This window comes from Puntigrus tetrazona, chromosome 2 (genome assembly GCF_018831695.1).
Source record: "Puntigrus tetrazona isolate hp1 chromosome 2, ASM1883169v1, whole genome shotgun sequence".
Classification (NCBI taxonomy): domain Eukaryota; kingdom Metazoa; phylum Chordata; class Actinopteri; order Cypriniformes; family Cyprinidae; genus Puntigrus; species Puntigrus tetrazona.
The window spans coordinates 25,089,260-25,110,802 of record NC_056700.1 but is presented as its reverse complement, the minus strand read 5'-3'; the positions used below and the strand labels follow the sequence as shown (position 1 = coordinate 25,110,802).

Here is a 21,543-nt window from a genome sequence, read left to right as displayed (position 1 = left end):
GCGACTGTCACACTTTCACACGCAAATCAAATAAAGGCATAATTTATTCGGATAAAATAGGTTGATATTTGATAGACATTTGACAGAAATACACAAACTAGAGTGCAGAAGCTTAACACCTTGAGATGTTCCCACAAGCTGAAATGAATGCTTTTATACAGTTTACCCTGATGTCTTCACTACTCGATAGTCCGTGTAACGCTGGGGAAGAAAAAAGCCAAGAGGAAAAAAAAAAAACAAACCCACTCTCAAAAACAATACTGTTATATGAAAGAAACCGGCATATCTAATAACTTACAAAAGCTAGCTGTGAATGTAGAGTCCTGTTTGTTTATTCACAGTGTTATTCCAACGGAGGTCAAGAGGAGAGCAAACGAGCCTCAGACGGGAAATAGATGCGACTGCTTCACTTGGATCCAGGCTGCAGTGAACAAACCTCCGACCCGCGTTTGGTTCTTTGTTTACAGCAGGTTTGGTTCTCTTCTGCTGCCTGCCGTTCACACATTAATACACACAGGAATGCGTTGGAAAAGAAAGGATACAGCATTTGCGAGAAGAAAGACATTGAGCTATTCACACTGCCTGGACGCAGGGATGTCCCGACAAACGTCCTTCGCCGTTGTCCTCGCTCCCTGTCCAAGAGGTCAAACCCTCAGCCGCCTGGATCACTTCATCTCACAGTAACACGATAAAATATAGCAGTTTTTGGTAGTTTCGCGTAACCTCTTCTTTCAAAGGTGTAGGTAACAGCTCTTATTCCACAAGATTTGCTTTCGGCAAAAACCTGCACTGTTAAAGAAGGAATAGTTCATGCAAAAATTCATATTCAGGCATTTATTGGTCCAAACAAATAGGAGGCTGCGGTGAATGATCAGGCCGGTCGTAGTGAGTGATGAACGCTGGGTTGTTGAAATTTTTAGCCCTCACAACTACAAAAAATGTAAATAAAAATTAATAATAATAATTTAAAGGAAGTCTCATAGTGTTCACCACGGCTGTATCGTTATTTTATAAACAATACAGACATAATATTGTGAGTTGTTATTATAATTTAAAATAACTGTGAGCTATTTAAATGTATTATAAAAAGTAATTTATTCCTGTGATTTTAGCATCGTTACTCCAGCCACATGATTCTACAGAAACCATTCAAATATGCTGATTTTCTGTTGAAAATACATTATTTAGATAAATGATCAATGTTGAAACTTTATATTTTTGTGAAAACCGTGATACTTTTTCAGGTTTCTTTGAAGTATAGAACATTTGAAATGGAAATCTATTGTAAAATTATAAATGTCTTCACTGACGTCAAACTGTTCAATGCTAGTCTATGAATTATTTCACTGGACTCCTCTTGGAAAGCCTTTTTCTCACTCTCCGTATGCTCACTTGTATTTTATCCCTGATGTATTTTTGCAATCATGCTTCACAGCTGTATTTTCTCTCCTTTCCCTAGCACCCCTATCACTGTAGAAAAAAAATGCTATTTTTTCTCCGTCAAAAGCATTCACATGTTTCAAAAATGATTCCAATTACAAAAATAAAATTACTTAATTTTCCAAACCCATACTTTTACTTTTCCTCGGCGGAACATGATTAAGAACTATTTAAATATGCAGAATAGAAAATGAAATATGTTTTTTTTAAAATAACCGATAACGCAACCTAGTGCTTTCAAAAAAAAAATCTCCATTTGTGATTTTACGGAACGAAACAATCATGCAAACAATGCAAATGGCATCAATTTTTGGATGAACTATTCCCTGAAAGCTGCTGTGTGCAATCCCAGAGATGATTATAACTAGCCATTTGTAGGTTGATTTCCCCAAAGAGAGTAAACACCGACGTCTGTAACATTTCTCTGCTTGTTTGAGCCACACAAAATACACGCTTAAAAAATAAACCTTCCCAAAGGTGTTTTTTGTAGCAATGCAACTGAAGAACCAGCGTTGTGTTCCCAGAATTAACCTTTCAGTGATTAGTTCTTAAAGGGGTCACATGATGCAATTTTCTTTTCTTTCTTTCCTTCTCTTTAATGCGGTATGTTGCTGTTTGTGCACGTATAAGATCCGCAAAGCTCAAAGTCTCGAACAAAAGGATTTGTTCTATCTAAAAAAGAAGGCTGATTCAGACAGGGCTAAAACGCCTCATTAAAATATGCCCCCGTATGCCTACATCAAGATGTGGTAATATTTGCGTAATGCTGCCCGAATGTTAATGCTAAGAAACAAAGCATGGTTTCAGCCGTGTCGGGAGAAGCTGTGTGTTTCTGTACCGAAGCAAACGCTCTTTATTTGACCTTTCGACAGTAGATGCAGTTAGGATTCATTAAAATTACTTACAACACCACCAAAAATGTTCGAATTTGCGCATTTTTATGGACGACGTTTTGTGAACCTAGAAGAGTACAAAACTGGCTATTTAAAAAATTATGGGGTCACATCACAGTACGAGCGTCATCGCTTCAAGTTTGATAAAGATGAACACGCAATTATGGGAGGCATTACATTTCTGACACGTGCTTGTGGTGCTCGGCCAATCACTGTGAACTGGGTCAGCTGGCCAATCAGAGCAGACTGTGCTTGTCGAAAATGACGTGTTTGAGAGAGGCAGAGCATAGAGGAGCTACAATAGTGTACAGTATTAATAAAATAGCTTTTTTTTACATTAAAGCACCAAATACGCAAAATAAAGATCTTTAAAATGGCATCACATGACTCCTTTAAATGAACAAATTTCTCTTCGTGTGAAGAACATTTAAATGCTTTAAAGAACCTTTTTCGCTATAACTTTTTGAGGAATCGTTCCATGACTGTTAAAGGTTCTTAATGAAACCATAGATGCCAGTTAGGAACCTTTAACCTTTCCATTGCTCAAAAGGTTCTATACAGTGAAAAAAAGTTCTTTAGATTATTATTAAAATGTCCTTCACACCAAAAAACTTTAATGTTTTATAAAACTGACAGGTTCATTTAGGGCAACCAAAAATAGTTCTTCTTTGGTATCGCTTTTACTTTTAAGAGCGTTGCAACACTGATTCAACATTTGGTGGCACTGAAACTACACACCACAGCTTTAATATCTGGCATTCCTTCAATGCTTTTCACCAAAAAAAAACTTTTGTGCTCTGAGAACGAAAGGAAACTCAGCAGGATAACATCCTATGGCAAGAACCTCGAAGTCTGTCCAGGGATCCGGTTCAGCAGTGGATCTCATAAGCGATCTGCGTGTCAAACAGCAAGCTCTGGTTCATGAACAACCCTTCGGGATCAAGCGGAGGTCCTTCGCCTCCTTCAGCAGGAGCCCGGCGGGGTCCGATCCCCACGGCCCGGCCCGGGGTCAGAATGCACTCGCCGGCTTTGAGCGTCGACCCCGGTTGGTTGCAGGACGGCGGCGGAGGCAGCACCGGTTTGGCACGGTTTAACACGTACATCTCGTGGCGCGTTCGTCCCGGTACTCTTCAAGTTGAGCGAATGTAGTGGGACCATCGGAGTAGTCGTTCACGTAGAGGATGCTTTCCTCTTTGCTGGCGCCGTATCCGCCTTCCTCTTTCTGCCGTTGCCGGTGGCGACTGTAAATCATGCAGAGAAGCAACAACGCCGTCAACGCCAAAAGAGAGATTCCCACCGCGATGGCCGTCTGGGTGGCGGTTCCCAGCGCGTTGAAATCCATGCTTTCGAGCTCGTAAATGGGCTCCTGACTCACGTCAACCGAAGAGGGATGATAGTAAGACGAGGAATGCAATCGAGGCCAGATTTCCGAGCGGGACAACGACGAAGACATGTTCACCGAGAGGTGAAAAGTCACCCGAGCCACTCCGCCGGGATTCCAGGCCTCGCATTCGTAGCGTCCGGCATGAGCCACAGTGACGTTGCTGAGAAACAGCATCCCGCTTCCCGTGTCGGGATCGAAGCTTTCCCGGTCGCCTCCGTCATCGGTTCCCCCTCGGACCGGCCCGCGACTCGCCGGCCCTCCTTTACTGCCAGGCCTGGCCGTCACCAACCTCCCTCCGGTCTTGGAGTCTCCATCCATCCCGACCTCCTGCACCAGGCCTCTGGGAGACAGCTGGGCTTTTCCGTGGGAGGCTTTCCTCCAGGTGACTTGAGGCTGTGGGTATCCGGACGCCTGGCAGGACACGCGGAGACTCTCCCCCAAACGCACCGTCAGGTGGCTGGGCTCCAGCTGCACTATGGGCGGGATGCAAATGAGACTGTTTGCGGGAACCTCGACCAGACTGAGATGGGAGAGACGAGGAGGTTCGGCGCACAACATCCGCCGCTCGGCTGAGCTTAATAGCCTCTGACCCTCTTCGTTTATCCAGCCACGCAGCCAGTACAGAGCGCAGTCGCAGCGCCACGGGTTATCTGTAAGAGCAAATGCAATATGAGCCTCTCAAAATACAGCATATTAAATATTTATTCAAACAGAATTGTTGTGCAGAAATATTTGAGAAAAAGTAAAGCTGGTCTGGCATCTTAAATGCCATGTCACTGTGGTACTCACATAACACTGGACTGTTTTCGAAGTTTGGATCATGAATATTAATTAGTTTACCTAACCTGGGAGAACTAGTAATGTAACATTTCTCTTTATAAGAAATGTTTTTTCTTAATAAGAGAAAAGTCTTAAAATGAATGTATTATTTGATCAAACAGTGATACTGTGATATTACAACAGCACATTCTTTTTATCTGAATGCATTTTAAAATGTAATTTATTTCTGTGATGCAAAGCTGACCATCATTACTCCAGCAGTTTTGGACACGTTACTTTAATAAAGTAATTAGTTATAGTTACTAGTTACTTCGCACAAATAGTAACTGATGAGTTACATCATTATAAAAGTAATTACCAGGGAAATTAACTATTATATTCAAATGTGTCAAATGACTTGGATATCACCAATATAAATATGTCAAGTGAACGAAAAGGATTTTTATAAAACATTGTACACTAGTCTACAATATATTAATGTTTCTGTGTGACATCGTGAAAGACATCAATGCATTATTGTAAATATTAATGACTCTCAATGGACTCCTTGGGAATAGAATCACCATAGTAACTGAAAAAAAAAAAAAAAAAAAAAAAAAAAAATATATATATATATATATATATATATATATATAATAATATTGTATTTAAAAAGAAAAGCATTTATGTGAAATAGAAATGACCTTGTAACATGTCTTTTTTTTTACTTTTCACCAGTTGCATTCAGAATGTTGAATGAATGCAACTATTTATAAATTCATTTATAAAAACCTTTGTACTTTTAGAACGGTAGCGTTATTTCAGATGTTTTTGGGGATATTGGCTAATATGAACCCCTCACCTGTGACCCTCAGCACCTGCAGGCTGACGAGGGGTTTGAGTGAAGCGGGACTCAGGGTTCTCAGGTTGTTTCTGCTCAGGTCCAGAAGAGCCAGAGAGGACAGACCCACCAGAGCTTGATCTCCCAGCACCTCCACCGCATTCTCCTGCAGATGCAGCTCCTGCAACCGCTGCAATCAGCAATCCATCGCGGTTATTAGTGCAAGCATGATCGTGGCTATCATAAAAAACACACTTTGTAAAGCAATCTAGCATTACGCAGAGTCATCTATTTTCACTTCAGTGTCTCTATCAAATTAGCATATTGCTGAAAAAGCCTCTATTAATTTAGCCTCTTATTAATTTTGCTTTTCTGTGGCTTCTGCTTCTCTTCTACTCTCGGGGAACGTGCACATTTTGACGTAATGTTATGTAAAGGCTGTGCAAATTTTAAAAATAATTTAGTGTCGCAGCTATTATTATGGTCTCAGTATTAAATTTTTTTTTGTACGTTAGGTAAAATAAAACTGAATTATCTGTTTTTGTAAATAAACTCTTCATATTGAGCTTAGAAGCCCATAAATGTAGAGTCCGACACCTTGTTGCCAATCATAGCCAAATTAATCGCCAATCAATTAATATTGTAGTCACATTAAAGTGCACGGGTTATGAAAGGTTGAAATGAATGCAAGATAAAAACAATTTTTCGTTTTCTTTTTTTTTATTTTCTTATAATATGCAATTATTTTTGCCATATTTGTTCAACAACTCCCAAACGATTTTATGATTTTTTTTAAACCCATTCTTTGGCGATTGAGGTCTCTGTCTGAGCAAAAATGGGCGTTTCTGAATGTCTGGCCGTTTTCAAACTGCTGAGGTGTTTCGAAATCATGCATTCAAAATGATCCTAACCCCACCCCTAAACCTACTGTAACCATGACATCAGCCAATCAGGTAACAGGGTCTAAAAAAACCCTAATCGGGTAACTCCCATTACTTTGCTGCACACACCTATCGTCCCGGTATATGATCACCTATCTGATCCTTTGCGTGACACTAATCTCTGGTGATTGGTCGATTTCATTTAAAGCAGTGTTTGTGAGCATTTCATGAATGAATTAGCATTTTCATTCCGACCAACATGAAAAGTCCAACAAGTGGGCGGCCAGTATGCTAACGTTTCATGTTCACATCAACATAAAACAGCTTTGGATTGTTTTAATGTTGACTTTTTCTTTTGAGACACTTTATACACTTATACACTTATGCACTTTCATATTTAAATGTTTTCATTCACTTAGAGCTGTGTTACGTACTACATGAAAGCTCATTTTCAAAAATCCATAACAGAGGGGCACTTTAATGCTGCACATTAATGCTCCTATAGCACATGTTCATTGTTTAAAACGTTTTGGAATGTTAAAACACTGGAAAATATCTTTTTTGACAGCCAGAATGTGGCACCTGCAGTCCGCGGAAGGTGTAGTCCTCGAGTCTGGTGATCTGGTTTCCTGCGAGGTACAGGATGCGCAGGTGGTCCAGGCCCTGAAACACGTCCGCTGTGATCAGGTGGATGCGGTTTCCGTTGAGCGCCAGCTCCAGAAGCAGGCCCAGGTTCCTGAAGGCCCCGGGCTCCAGCGTGGAGATGCTGTTGTTCTGCAGGTAGAGGTAGTGCAGCTGGCCGAGGTCAGATAGATCCCGCTGACGGATCTGTCCGATGGCATTGTCCTGCAGAAAGATGGTCTGGACAGGACACAGATTCCGTGGCAAAACATTAGTACGTAAACGCAGGCTTGGGACATTTTACTTTCATATAGAATTTAACAAGAGATAATCCGTTTTAACAGTGTTTCTTACCGACAGTCACACTTCATAGCTAGTCTATGAATAATCCAGTTCTTTGAGAAGCAAAATAATAACAATGATAATAGTATTTCATTATTATACTTGATATGTATGCAATATATAAAATATAGAAATGATATGTAAATATATACAGTTGTAGTCTAATGATCATTTAAGTTGCATTTTGATGAAGTTTATTAATTATTGAACAGCGATTATTGAATTAGTATCCGGTCTGTTTAGTTTCCCTTTGTTGCCCTTATTTGGTAGTTCCTGTTCTCATTAGTTAAACCTCATTCTAGTTCATTAGTGTGTTTGATTCAATTCGCTCACTTAGTTCGTCTATTAGTTGTATTAAAAGATTGTTCAGTTTCTGTTTTTTTTTTGGTCTTGTCTTACTCTTCGCACAAGAGGCTGCATTCTCCTTGGTTCCATTAAAGACTGTTTTTTATATCTGACTTCCTCGACTTCCTCGACTTCCTCGTACTCCTTCACCCCAGCAACAGTATCGTTGTTGTTTAATTATTAATAATAGTTCAGGTGTTATTGTACATAGTGTTATTATTGTTAAAGGTGTTGTCAGCAACAGCAAAAATAATCGTGACATTGTTATTTCAAATATAATTATCATTATTGTATATGTCAGTATTATTGTTATTAATACTGTCATCATAAAATACTAATAAATTATATTAATAGCGAAATTGTAATTATTACCTTTTACTGTTGTTGTAACGATCATTTAAATTATATTAACAACGGAGTTAGCAGTAGCAGTAAAACATAACAGTGTTTTTATTATTATAATTTATTAATTCATAATTAAATTATTATCATATTAATAATAATATTTCCCATACTGTCCATATTATTATTGTTAATGCTGTTGTTTTTAATAATAATACATTACTTGATTAGTTCATTATTATTATGTTTAATTGTAGTCTAATAATAATTCAAATTATATTAATCATGGAATTAGTGTTATGTTTTATTGTTGTATTGCTTATGACCATTTACTTAAAAAAAAAATATATATATATATATATATATATATATATATATATATATATATATATATATATATATGTGTGTGTGTGTGTGTGTTTTAATAGAAACTTTATGAGAATCTGCATCACTTTTAGAATGATTGAGCGATTATAAAGGCGTTCTGGTTTTTGATGTGTCAAGTATTAAAAGCAGCATCCCTCTCATTCACGTCAGCTTTAGTTTCTAATCAGTGACGGATAAGAGACTGCAGACAACAGAACAAAACACACACAACCTGAAACGCTAAAGAAAATGTTTCTGTCTTTGTCTGTTCCTCTTCACCGACCGCCAGGTGAATGCAGAGCGAAAGAGGCTTTTCTTGAACATGAAACGAATCGATACGCAGCTTTGGAAGTGTTGCACAATTCTGGGCCGACTAGCCTTAAACATGAAACAAATCAATTAGCAGCATCAGAAGGGCATTAATAGGCTTTCACGAGAGCGCAAGAACCGAGTGGCCTGTCTTTACTCGTTTAACTGTATTAATGATGGAGCATATTACACTGATTCATTTTCTAATTGATTTCTATCAAGCTATTGTCTGTGATCAAACACGGGCCCGAGCCGCAGCAAATTTCTTGTGAAGCATAGGTTACACGGGTCAATTGAGCAATTTATGCGAGCCGGCTCATGAATATTCACGAGCTGCAGTAATGTGACTGGAGCAGAAACATGCAAAAAGAGTCCTGGGTGGCAAGGGCCATGATTTCGTGGGGTTATGATCTATGGTTTTAATGTCAGGCTTGCTTTATTGTGGGTCAAGGTGTAGATACAAACAAAAGGAGATATTATATTTTATAATTTAGGATGACTGGATGACCAGAATTTTAAAAAAATGGCACGGGTTGGAAAGTGGTGCAAGTGTTCAGATATATAATATTTTTGCTTTCAAAAGAAGGAACTAACAATTGTTTAATCATTTACAGCAAGACCAGAAACAAGTATAAAAACAACATTTGAACGACAGATATCTATTTCAGTATAACTTCAATGACAAAAAGGTCTTAAATGTAAATTTCCTTTTTTAGCACACAAATATGTTTTTAATTTTGTTTTAAACATTGATAATATAAATAAGCACCAAAAAAGATTTTAATATGTTAAATATTTTATTAAGTACTTATTTTGATCGAAATCATTTAAATGATTAAAAATAGTAATAAATCACTGTAAATGTTAATTAAATATTGGATCTATTTCAGTGTTTTTATGACAATAGAACTCATTTTAACAATGGAACTTCTTTTAAATTTAAAACCTGTAACGTAATTAAAAGGTTTTTAAGAAACGTTTTTATTTATATTTTCAATTAGTTATTTTGATTTCAATTATTTAAAATAAATAGAAAAATTAAGACATAATTTTAAATGTAATAGAAACGCTGACACCGGAAGAATTTTTGACATTTTATGAAATTGGAGTGTTTTTCCATTTTGTTTTTATTGAAAATTAAAACCAACAATCAGCAAAAACACTCAAAAAAAATATTCTAGTGATCTGAATATGTATTATTATTTATATTAAAGAACTTATTTTAATGAAAATAAAGTATTAGTTATAAATCATAATTGAATATATAATATATTATAACAAAATATTCATATTATTTGAATATAATTATACTGTATATTTACATTAATGAGTTGTTATGATTAACATAATTTAATATTTACTTTATATTGAACTTTTTTTATATAAATGTGCATTGCAAAATGTTTCATAAATGACAACGTTTAATAAATATACGATTATCAATGTTTTCAAAAGAGTTTTTCGCAATGATGCCACAGAACCATTTTCGGTTCCCTAAAGAACTTCAGTGCAAGTTCTGTTTTCATTTATTTCTTCTTAAGAAGGTATTTTTTGTGGGATGAAGGTATCCCCCGGATGTTGAAGGCTCTTACGGAACCACCAAATCCAAGCTAGAACTTTTTTCAGACGTCAAGGGACGCGTTTGCCCCCAAGCACATGCGTTTGCGCGACTGACCTGTGTCCCGTGCGCGATGCCTTGCGGGATCTCTTTGAGCCCGATGGATCCACATTCGACGGTCAAGCTATAGCAGCGGCATCCAGAAGGACAACCGACAGAAGACGAGCACAGCTGGGCCAGCGTGAGCACCAACACCGCCGAGAGCCGAGGAGGATTCATCTCAGAAACAACTGCGAAAACAGGGAAGAGGGAATGATAGAAAAGAGGCGGCAGAACTAGGGCAAAAGAGAGGAAAGAGAAAGGAAGAAAGAGAGAGACGGGTTGCAGTTAAACCAGCGGAATAATTGACCGAAAGAGAAAGAGAGAGAGACAAAAAAGACGGGGCTTGTTGTTAAAGAGCGCATGCACGTGTGAGCTAATCGGATCCGTAACGCATGAGAATCCCGCTTAAGTGGATCGGAAAATTGAATCCTGCCGAGCAGAAAGGGAAGTAAGCGTAGAGTCAACATAAGGAGGGGAAGAAAACGTCTGAAAGACAGATAACGCTCTCTCCTGCCTGCCCGTCCCTACAGAACGGTCTCTTAGGAAGAATCGGTGGTGGGCTTTGGTTAATTAAACATGAGGCTTGAGGTGCACATGCTCGCTGCCTCCAGGATCTCTCTTCTGTTTTGAGAGAATATGAAATACAACACCAAACACTGGCCGGCAAGCGCTGCACGCTTCTCCCGGGAGAGCAGATCAAACCCTCCGCCTGCTCCACTCGCCTCATCCATCTCAAATCCCCAGCTTTTCATTAAGACATGGATTATGAGAGTTATGAACAAAGACATGTGCATTTTGGACCCCTGGTCCCAGATTTGCAGCATAACTGGACTGGATGCGCTTCAGGGCTGGACCTGATTGTGTGAAGTACTGCTGGAAATGTGTTAGAAAGCCTGCCTTGGAGGATACGTTCTGTATAACACCTACGATTCGTTTAAAAAAAATTGTATCTATGAGAAAAGTGCGTTACATATACGTTTGTACAGGTTTGGTGTTCAGCTTCAGCTCATGAATGCTGTGTTTATTTGGTCAAGTACATAAAAAAACTGTAAAATATTATGATCATTTAAAGTAGCTATCTTTCTAGTTGAATGTATTTTAAAATGTAATTTATTTCTGTGATGAGAAGAAGATTTTTTGTAACAAAGGGTCACATGGTGCTTTATTAATCATTTCTGATTATTGTCAATTTTGAAAATAATTGCACTGTTTATTATAGATTAATAAATAATGTACTTATTTGAAATATATACATTTTATAACAATATGAAAAGTGTAATTTTATGCTTAATTTTTTAAGTGTAAGTTTATATATATATATATATATATATATATATATATATATATATAAAACTTACACTTAAAAATTAAATATATATATATATATATAGCACAGTTAATCACATTAAATAAAAAATTTAGTTTACGCGTATATATATATAAAATATATACTGTATATATATATATATATATATATATTATAATTAAATTATAATTTGTGTGTATTTACATCTACATAATATAAACAGTACACATTATATATATTAACTTTTTTGGATGCGATTAATCGTTTAAAAGCACTAATATATATATATATATATATATATATATATATATGTGTGTGTGTGTATATATATGTGTGTGTGTGTGTGTGTGTGTGTTTATATGAATAGTAGTATTATTTAGTTTTAAATATAAAAACATATTTTAAATATAGTTATATAAAGCAATAATTAACCATTAAATAAATTAATTTTAAAAACTATAAAAACGCTGGAATATCAAATATACTCTAATTGACTGTGATTCTGTTGCGGTGTCACATTTTCACTGTAACAGTCTAATTACTTGTTGCTAGAAAGCAGTGATGCCTATTCAGCGCTCAGTGAAACATGTGTTTTATTAAACAGAACAACAAAGAAAAACAAGACACGAAAACACTACACCTCTCTGTGCTTTCTTTTCTATGAAACTACAACTCTTTTTTTTTCCTTCGGCTGCTCTGTTCTTGATAAATTCAGAATGAAAGAGAGCTCGCCGAGAGCCAGAGCTTCATCCACACCTCGAGAAGTCTCGCAAAAAAGGATCAATACGGACTTCTGCGTGCGTTTAGCAGTTCTAGGTCATCCGTCTCAGAGCTCAGAGCCTCACGGGCACCTCCGAAACATGCTAGCTACCCGAAAAAGACCAGCACTGAAAGATTTAGAGGTCCAAAGCACGGGCATCAAAAAAGCGACGCGAGTCCATTTGGAAATGCGGATGCGTCTACAGCTCCTAAATAACGTTCACAACTTTAAATATGAAACGACAGCTCGTTTTTCAAAAAAAAAGCACGCAGGAAGAAAGACGGCCTCTGAGGGGACAGATAACAATGAATTGTTTTGTTTGGCTTCGTAGTTGATGTGATACATTTGGGCTGTTCTTCGCTTAAATGTGTCATTGAGTGATGAACCGTGAGCAAATCTGAATATTTTATGCCTGTTGCTTAATTTAGAGAGTATCTGAGAGGACAGCGGGCTCAATTAATGCAACATGACCCACATAAGCCTTTTTATCTGCTCAAAGCATGAAGGGGAAAGACACGATAAACATCAGCGGAGAAATGGCAGTCTATTCAAGTCCAGTGTCCTGCACTCAAACGCTATTCTCTTGACGCCGGAGAGAGAGAATGGAAATCACAATGAACAGAATAAAAGGGGGAAATGGGAAATTCTGAATGAGTTTTGCTTTCAGCGCCTTTCTTTTGCTACGTGTGTCGCCTCACAAACACCTGCAAGCCAAAGACGACGGCCGTGAAGCGCTCTGCGAGATACGCCGCTCTCTTACACGCGCGTCCGGTGATTCTGCCAGATGAGATCCTTTAAAAGCACCAGGAACATCTACAGAATTTAATATTTAGAGGCTCTGCGGCTCTTTATCGCGAGGCCGTGCGTTTGGAATTCACCGAGTTTCCCTCCAACAACAGCCCGAGTGCGTTGAGAATGGAAAAAGGGAGAAGTGATGGATGGATTTTGGAGTTTCGACAGATGTCGTGTCTCAGTCGCGTGGATAAACACGGAAAATAACATCTGAAATAGTCCATCGGAAATGGACTGAATCATGAAAAGTGGGAATTGCGTGCCGTAGGTGGTTAGAGTACGGAAGTATAACAAAATAGTGAAAACATCAAGATTGGGCTTTTAGGTTACACCGTGTGGAAAAAAAGGATGGACAGTTCATTTTAATTTATTAATTAGACAAGATAAATCCTACTTTTAGTAGAGGATAAAAAAAATAATAATAAAATAAGAAAGTAATATAATAGAAAACATTATGTATTAATTAAATAATTAATTAATTAATGCCCTTTTAATTTTTTTGCTGGCAAGCAACATAAATCATTTAGGATTTAAAAATAAATAAACTTATTTATTTAAAAATTAAATTAAATTAATTAATTGTATTAATGAATTAATTAAAAATAAATTTAAATAAATAGATTTATTATTATTATTATTATTATTATTATTATTATTTATTATTGCAATAATTATTAATAATGATTTGCATAAACTTAAACTTAAAACATATACTTTAAAAGAAATCCATATGTAACGGTTCTGCTTTGCGTGGGGATCGAACCCAGGTCTACTAGACTCAGTGCTCTGTGTAGACAGGCTGAGCTAACTTCCCAACAAATGAATTCAGGTGCAGAGGTAGCAAAAGCCAGAGTCAAAAAGTCTTCAAAAATAAATCAAACTTTACTTGAGGAAAAGTCCAACAAAACAGGAATCAGTGACTCCAATAAACAGGGAAAAACAAAGTAGACGTGATAGTCAAAAACATAAACTCAAGACAGACTTATCTCACAGTTGACACTGGAAACCAAGGCTCAAGACTGAACAAACAAGCATGGCACAAACTCATTAAATAGTGCTGAACACAGGTGTCACCTATCAGGGCAAACGAAAGGAGCAGTTCAGCAGAAGCCTGGAGAGAGGCGCCACCTGCTGACTAGGAGGTGTATTACAGTCCAGTGGTGAACTCTTACACCATAACAAGATAATTTGATAATAAATAAATAAATGAGAAGAATAATTTAATTTAATTTAATTTAATTTAATTTAATTTAATTTAAGACCAAGACTTCTGTCATTATTTGTGCTCATGTCAATGGCAATTTTTATTTCTTCTGTGGAACCCACGTGGAGAAATGTTGTCTTTCAAGCTTCATAAAAGACAAAAAGCACCACAAGTGTATCATAAAAGTGTTCCAAATGACTTGCAATATTTCATCTCTTCCAAAGCCACATTCAAGATGCTTTGAGAAACGGACTAACTTACATCATTATTCATTGATAATCCTTCCCTCCAGTGAACTGTTAAACACAGCGAGCGGACCGCCGAGAACACTGTCAGTCAGGCTCATGAGAAGGCTACAAGACGCAGGAATAGAGACTAAGCAGATGCTGCATTTAAAAATTCCCTTAAAAAAAAACAATTATTGTGAAACGGCATTTTTACAATCCATACGGTTTTGCATCAAACTACCGTTTTTCGCAAACAACTACGAAAAAGAAAACAAAAGAGCATCGTTCTTCAGCGGACAGCTTGTGTCTAAGGGTTTTCTCGATGATATACAGCGCATATGTCAGTATGCTTCAGAGATATTTCTACTGTCATGCGCCTGGCTATAATTCTTTTGGCTCTGGATGAGCTATAAGGCCTGTACACATCTGACAAGCTAATACACTCTGGTTTATAGTTTGTAGTGATGCTGAATGCAGTAACGGCCCGTTCTGAGCAGCCAGCGCTTTGTTTGCTCTTGTCTAAGAAAAGCTTGGAGGGTTTAATATCTACTGTGTGTAAGCGGGTGATTCGTGAAATGGCACTTCATTCAGGACTCTGGCCCTGAGCGAGAGCGTGTAGACAGACGACTATCCTTGTGCTGAGAAAGCTGTACTTGAAATGTACTACAGTATGTGTTACTCTGAAGAGGAAAATGTGAGCTCAGTGAAGGACAATCGAATGTAAACTTATTGGTCTGTCATAGAAAATTGAAGAATTAATGACAAAACCGTGGTACGATCATATTTGTTGCCGCAAAATCATAATAAAACTACAAAATAAAAAAAAAAAAAAAAATAATAATAAAATAATAAAAATGTTTTTTGCATTATAATTATAATTAATAATATTTATAAATTTTTATGTCATTTATTTTAATGCTACTATTATTATTATTATTATATTTAAATTTACATTCATTAAAATTTAATTTAATGTCAATGACAAAAAAATCACTATTCTTTATCATTTCTATTATTATTTCAAATAAATGCTTTTCTTTTGAACTTGTTATTCATCAAATAATCCTGAAAAAATGATCATGGTTTTCACAAAAATGTGGAGCAGCACAACTGTTTTCAATGACAATAATATTTATATTTATTAATAATATGTTTTTTTGATTTCTGAAGGATGTGACACTAAAGACTGCAGTAATGCAGGAATAAATTACATTTAAACATCAAATTATTCTTTTAAATTGTAATAATATTTTACAATATTATTGTTTGAATTATTTTCTACATTGAAAAACATACGAAATATTTATTATAAAATTATTATTTTTATTTCATAGTGAATAACTTTCAGGAGTTATCCCAGTATCCAGAATATATTACTTTTTCAGAAAGACATTTGTCTCTCTTTTCATCACTTTTCATCCCCATGAACACACATCCTGTTCTTGGTTTTTTTTTCGCATTTACAGTCTTAATAATAAAATCTGAGGACACCTCTATATCTGAATATGTCATGATTACAATCCATACGCTTGCACCTGTCAGCCTCGTATAACATCATATTCAGACGTAATGCGCTCCCAGGAGTGCTTTCTTTAATGAGACGAGCTAAAAGCTTGGAGTGTTACGACTGACCCATATCATCTATACAAATCACAGCTATCGCATCACCTGACACCAGCATTCATCAGCTCTAATGTAAGAGCAGAACTCGGAGTCTAAATGAGAAGAGTTGAAGTGATCAGATTCAGCGTGTCAAGAAGAGATAAGAGAGAGAACGTGTGAGAGAGAGAGAGAAGGAGAGAGAGAGCAAACACACAGCGATGCCCTCCGGCCATGCCTCCCATGTTGTCATGGAAACAATAGCACGGGGTTTGGATTCTGAAGGCAAGGCCTGCAGGCACTATTACGACCGAGAGCAGTGTTCGGCGCTCGGGAACAAGACAGAGAAACAAAGGACGAGCCAGATTAACAGAGGGGGAAAAAGTGAACAGGGAGGAAAAAAAGAAAAAAATACATTCATTAAATGCTTGCAGTGGACCACCTTTCATCTGCCTCCAGTCAAATATGCCATAGGCATATATATTAGTGCTATCAAAGGATTAATTGTGGTGGTTTAATATATATATATATATATATATATATATATATATATATATATATATATATATATATACATATGTATATGGTAACACTTTATTTTACGGTTGCATATTATCATGCAAATTATTAGAATATTAGCCATTTATTAGTGTTAGGTATTTATTTAATGCCTTATTCCACATGACCTTACTCTACATCCCTAATCCTACCCAAAACCTAAACTCAACAACAAATTAAGTATTTATGGCGGAAACGCGTCATACTTAATAGGTCATAAGCGTAACCTTTTCTAAAGTGTGTGTGTAGATATATATATATATATATATATATATATATATATATATATATATATATATATATATATATATATATATATATAAATAAATTAATAATAAATAAATAAATGTAAGTTATTACAGAATATATTACTAGAGAAAGTTGAGCTTTTTAATTAAAGTGACTTACAAAAGAGGAGCAAACACAATTAAAAAGCCAACAATATTCATAATAAAAAGTGCCAGGTGTATAAGACAACTGCAGTACACAATATATAATACAAAATTAATTTATCAAGTAAAACCTTGGTGAAAAAAATTCATTATTACATTTTCACTTGATTACATTTGAAAAGATAAATAGAACTGTTAAAGTTTTATGCATTCATTTGATTACCACTGTTCTTGATAATAAATTAGTTTTAACTTATAAAACACATGAATCCAGAAGAATTAAGACAAATATTCAGCAAAAAAAAATATCATAGGGCACTGAAAAAGAAAGCTTTTTATTGTTTTATGTCTTATAATTAGCTTTTTTAATATAGACTGTTAAACTAATCAAATGTTTCAATCTGACTGAATAGTCGTGCTTTTTGATAGAATATTATAGATAGAATATAACGGAATTCAAAGAAAAGAAAAAATCTAACAAGATGCTTTCGTACTGTAGGTGCCTGCTTGTATTTGAACAAACTTCTGACATTTTTGAAACATTAGTAATTCGCTGCAGACTGAAACCACAAATTATGCATCGCGTCGATGCGAGGTGTGCTAGAACCTTTCCAAAAGCGATCAGGCCTACAATTTCAGCCTAGCAGAAGACAAAATGTCTGAAACGTCTCAGAAGGATGGCCGTATCTACAGGCCAACATATGTATGACCAGAAACCTTTCAAAACTGTTTTTTGCGCCTTTCATCTTCTCCTAGGTTAAAATTGTAAGTGAAGTGCGAGGGGGAAACACATGTTTTCTGAAGAGCGTGTGTGTGTGTGTGTGTGTGTGTGTGTGTGTGCGAGACACAAAAGCATGTAAATTGTTACGCTCTGCGACGTCACCTGAGTGTTGCTCCTCTGTGATTGTGTGTTTTGGCAATCACATCACACGAGGGCAGCAATCAGAGACGCAAACACACTTCCACCCCGTAGTCTTTTATCATTTCTCATCAGAAGTGAGCTCACACGGGCCCAGCGAGCCTCCAAAACCAGCACCTACCGCCTTTCCGAATCGATTCGGGGCCCATGCATTTCTGGCGTGCCACCAATTTAGCCAAAGACTCTGAATTTGCGACGGCCCGAACGAATAGACACATCTGCTTGTTATTTAATGGCAGTAGCGTGTCCGTATGCGGGCTGCTCTGATCGATTTTTCTGGTCTCTAAGCACAGATCAATACGCGTGTGCGCGTGTTTGTCGGAGGAGCAACACTGTCCGCTGATTTGAAAACTTTTTGAGATAGAAATCAATGTGGGAACCTGAGAACAAATCTCACGAAAACAGGTCCAGTTTGCTTTTCACCCCAAAGCCATGAGAAATTACATTCTCGCGTAAGGGAAATAAAGCCCAATTTGGCATTGTGGCATTATTTTCATGAATATTAAACTAAGCACATTTTCCCTGAAATTCACATTACCATAATGCATCCAGGCGTTGTTGTTTTTTGGTATTTTTCATGTGTAATTCCCATTATTCTTTATAATGACTCTCATTAGATTCCCGTAACTGTAATACTGTATATTTGTGTCATGCAAAACAAACTGCAATAGATTTGATTAAAAAACAGCACTAAAGGCAGTGCAAAATTAATACCATAATGTGCTAGTATTATTATTTTTTTACAATGATATATATTTTTAAATTAAAATTGCTTCGCATTGTGGTACTGAGAAATGGCAGAAAGAATAAACATTTCAAGTTTCAAGAAAATAATGTTAGCAAATAAGCTTTATGTCTCCAGGCATATTTTAGTAAATTATATTTTGACAAGGGAAAATTTATCTGCCACTGTGCCACTGTTTCGTGAATATTAAATTATCAGTAATTACTAAATTAATTATTTTTAAATTAATCACATTATCCCTGAAATTCTCATTACATAATGTACCCAGACATTTTTTGTTTGTTTTCATTATTGTTTAGTCAGTAAACAATAATGTAATTCTTATTAATGGAGTACAGTATTTTTATGTAGATTCTGGCTTTGTTGTTTTAAATGGCACATAATTCATATATATATGTATATATATATATATATATATATATATATATATATATATATATATATATATATATATATATATATATATATATATATATATATATATATATATATATATATATATATATATATATATATATATATATATATATATATATATATATGTGTATACCTGGAAGAGAGAATGAACCTTAATTGCCTTAATAGTACTTAAATTGGCTTCATTTTATTGCTAAATATATCTTTGAGCACAATGTATCCAATTTAAATTCCCACACAAAGCTCATTGTTCTTTACACATGCTGGGTGTTGTAGCATTGGCGGATCCACACGTGTGCAGTGTCTCGCTGGCTGATTTTATCGATCGCTGCTCTGTTATTCGGTGCACGCTCATGCGAGTGTGACACTGTGCTCTTGTGCTTCTACACTGGACTTTCAGCTTTCAGTAGAGTCAGATAAGCCTAAAAAGAGCCTGGCGTCATCACTGAATCACCTGTAGCTCAACTTCCAAGCTCTCTGAGCTCAATGCCATTCACAGCCGTCTGAAGAATAGGGAGGAAACTGCATCTCAAATCCTCATCCAATATGTCTTTTCACCAGTATCGCCTAGATTCACAGCATCTTTTCAAAACACCTGCTCAAAATACATCCAGTGTTAAACTGGGGTCAACAGAAATGGCTGATGCCAATACTGATGTATATCCATGTAATAAAAATGTGTATATATATATATATGCATCTATCTATCTATCTATCTTGATAGTTTAGTGTTACATAGACAGTTCATATGCATCTATCTATTTATCTATCTATCTATCTATCTAAACCAAATTTCCTTGCCAGGCGGATCAATCGGTCTACCTCTAAACGACACCATTTGTAATAATTCAATTATTCCAGTTCCATGCCAGATTTCTGCCTCATGGATTTCCTGTATGCTTGCCATATTCCGAGTCTGACGGTCGCGTCTGTTGCAAAACAAGAGACATATTGCATTGCATGCACTCAAACTGTTGTCTCTGTGCTAGTGAGTTTTAAGTTTGCATTCGTTTTCACTAACTGTTATAAACCAGCCAGCCTTCAATGACAGTGTCAGGAAGGAAAATTTAATGCATTTATTTTAAGGGATATGCTGCTCTTTGCCTCCTAAATAGTATACGGTTATTCTTGCACGTGACTTCAAATAAACAAAAGAGTTAGATTTTACGAAATCAGGTTAGATTCGTCTCAGCACCGGATTACATATCAAACAAATGTTCTCCTTGTGTCCTTCTCCATGTGCATGGATATACACTGCACTGAATGGCCTTAGTGATGCTGATTTTACAGTATCGCACATCAGAGACGTATTAAAAGTGATGCATCAAAACAATAGACGCCGAAGTGCATGACTCCTTCAGTTTGTTGCAGGTAGACAGACACAGTGTTGTGAAAGCATGAGGAGAAACAACAGTGCACGTGTCGTGCATTCAATTAGACAAAGTGTTTAAAAAGTCACGGGATGCACGAGTATCTATCAGAATAATAGAGATCCAGACGCTTACCTCCAGACCGTGGACTCGGCGCGGTGCTGCGTGCGGTGCTGAAGAGCTGCGCTCCTGGTCTTTATACGGACTGAATTCAGATGCACATGAATGAAATATCAATCCACGTCTGGACGGCGAACAAAGCGGCATTTGAGCTGCGATCCGAAAGGCCACCGCTCCGTCCTGCCATCCTCACAGCAGCGATGCTGGAATATTCCTCACATCCCGCGCAAAAATACCAAATCGATATCAGTCGGGCGCGAGACTCCTGCCTATGCGAGTCTAACCAACCAAAATCACGTCTGGTACCCCTCTGAAATAGGTTAAGAAGCTTTCTCCAAATCTCTTCCTCCCTGTGAGCTCAGCTGAGTCGACTCTCTCTCTCTCTCTCTCTCTCTCTCTCTCTCTCTCTCTCTCTCTCTCTCTCTCTCTCTCTCTATTGTTCACTCTGGTTTGTAACGTAAGACTCGTATCTTCTCGAAGCGTTCATTCAGCGCGTTCCCTTTCAACGCTTTGTACCAAACATGATTTAAATATTTAAAAAAAGACTCAAATGATTCGCTTGATTACGCCTGCCGCCGATTATTTAAATACACAGGCCGATATATTTGTTAGTAGGCTAGTAGCTATTAGCCTCCGCTAAGTAAAACGGTTTATTAGTAGTACAACGTTACACGTTACAACAACAGTAACAATGTGTTATTGTTATTAATCTACTTCTTTTCAAGTTCTCTCTCAAAGTTCTTTGTCTGCGCTGTTCTTTTTATGTTTTTTTTGCTTGTTTGTTTGTTTCTGTAACACGTATTTTGTTCGCCGGTCGTTACTCACTGACACTTTTCCGGTCACGTGATTTCAGGACCAAGGACAGCGACAAACGACCAAAATATACAGGCTTCCACAGCACATGAAAAAAAATTAAACGCAGCTATAAATAAAACATACATTATTATTTGC

The 21,543-nt window shown here is 36.6% G+C and overlaps 1 protein-coding gene across 1 annotated transcript; it reads right to left on the bottom strand.

The window, feature by feature from the left end:
• Positions 1-26: 26 nt before the first annotated feature.
• Positions 27-21,012, bottom strand: lrrc24 (leucine rich repeat containing 24). Its single transcript, XM_043264704.1, is given in 6 exon segments — positions 27-3,444; positions 3,447-4,367; positions 5,339-5,507; positions 6,781-7,059; positions 10,199-10,371; positions 20,608-21,012. Coding segments are annotated over 5 exon segments (1,773 nt in total). The 5' UTR covers positions 10,361-10,371; positions 20,608-21,012; the 3' UTR covers positions 27-3,202.
• Positions 21,013-21,543: the final 531 nt, after the last annotated feature.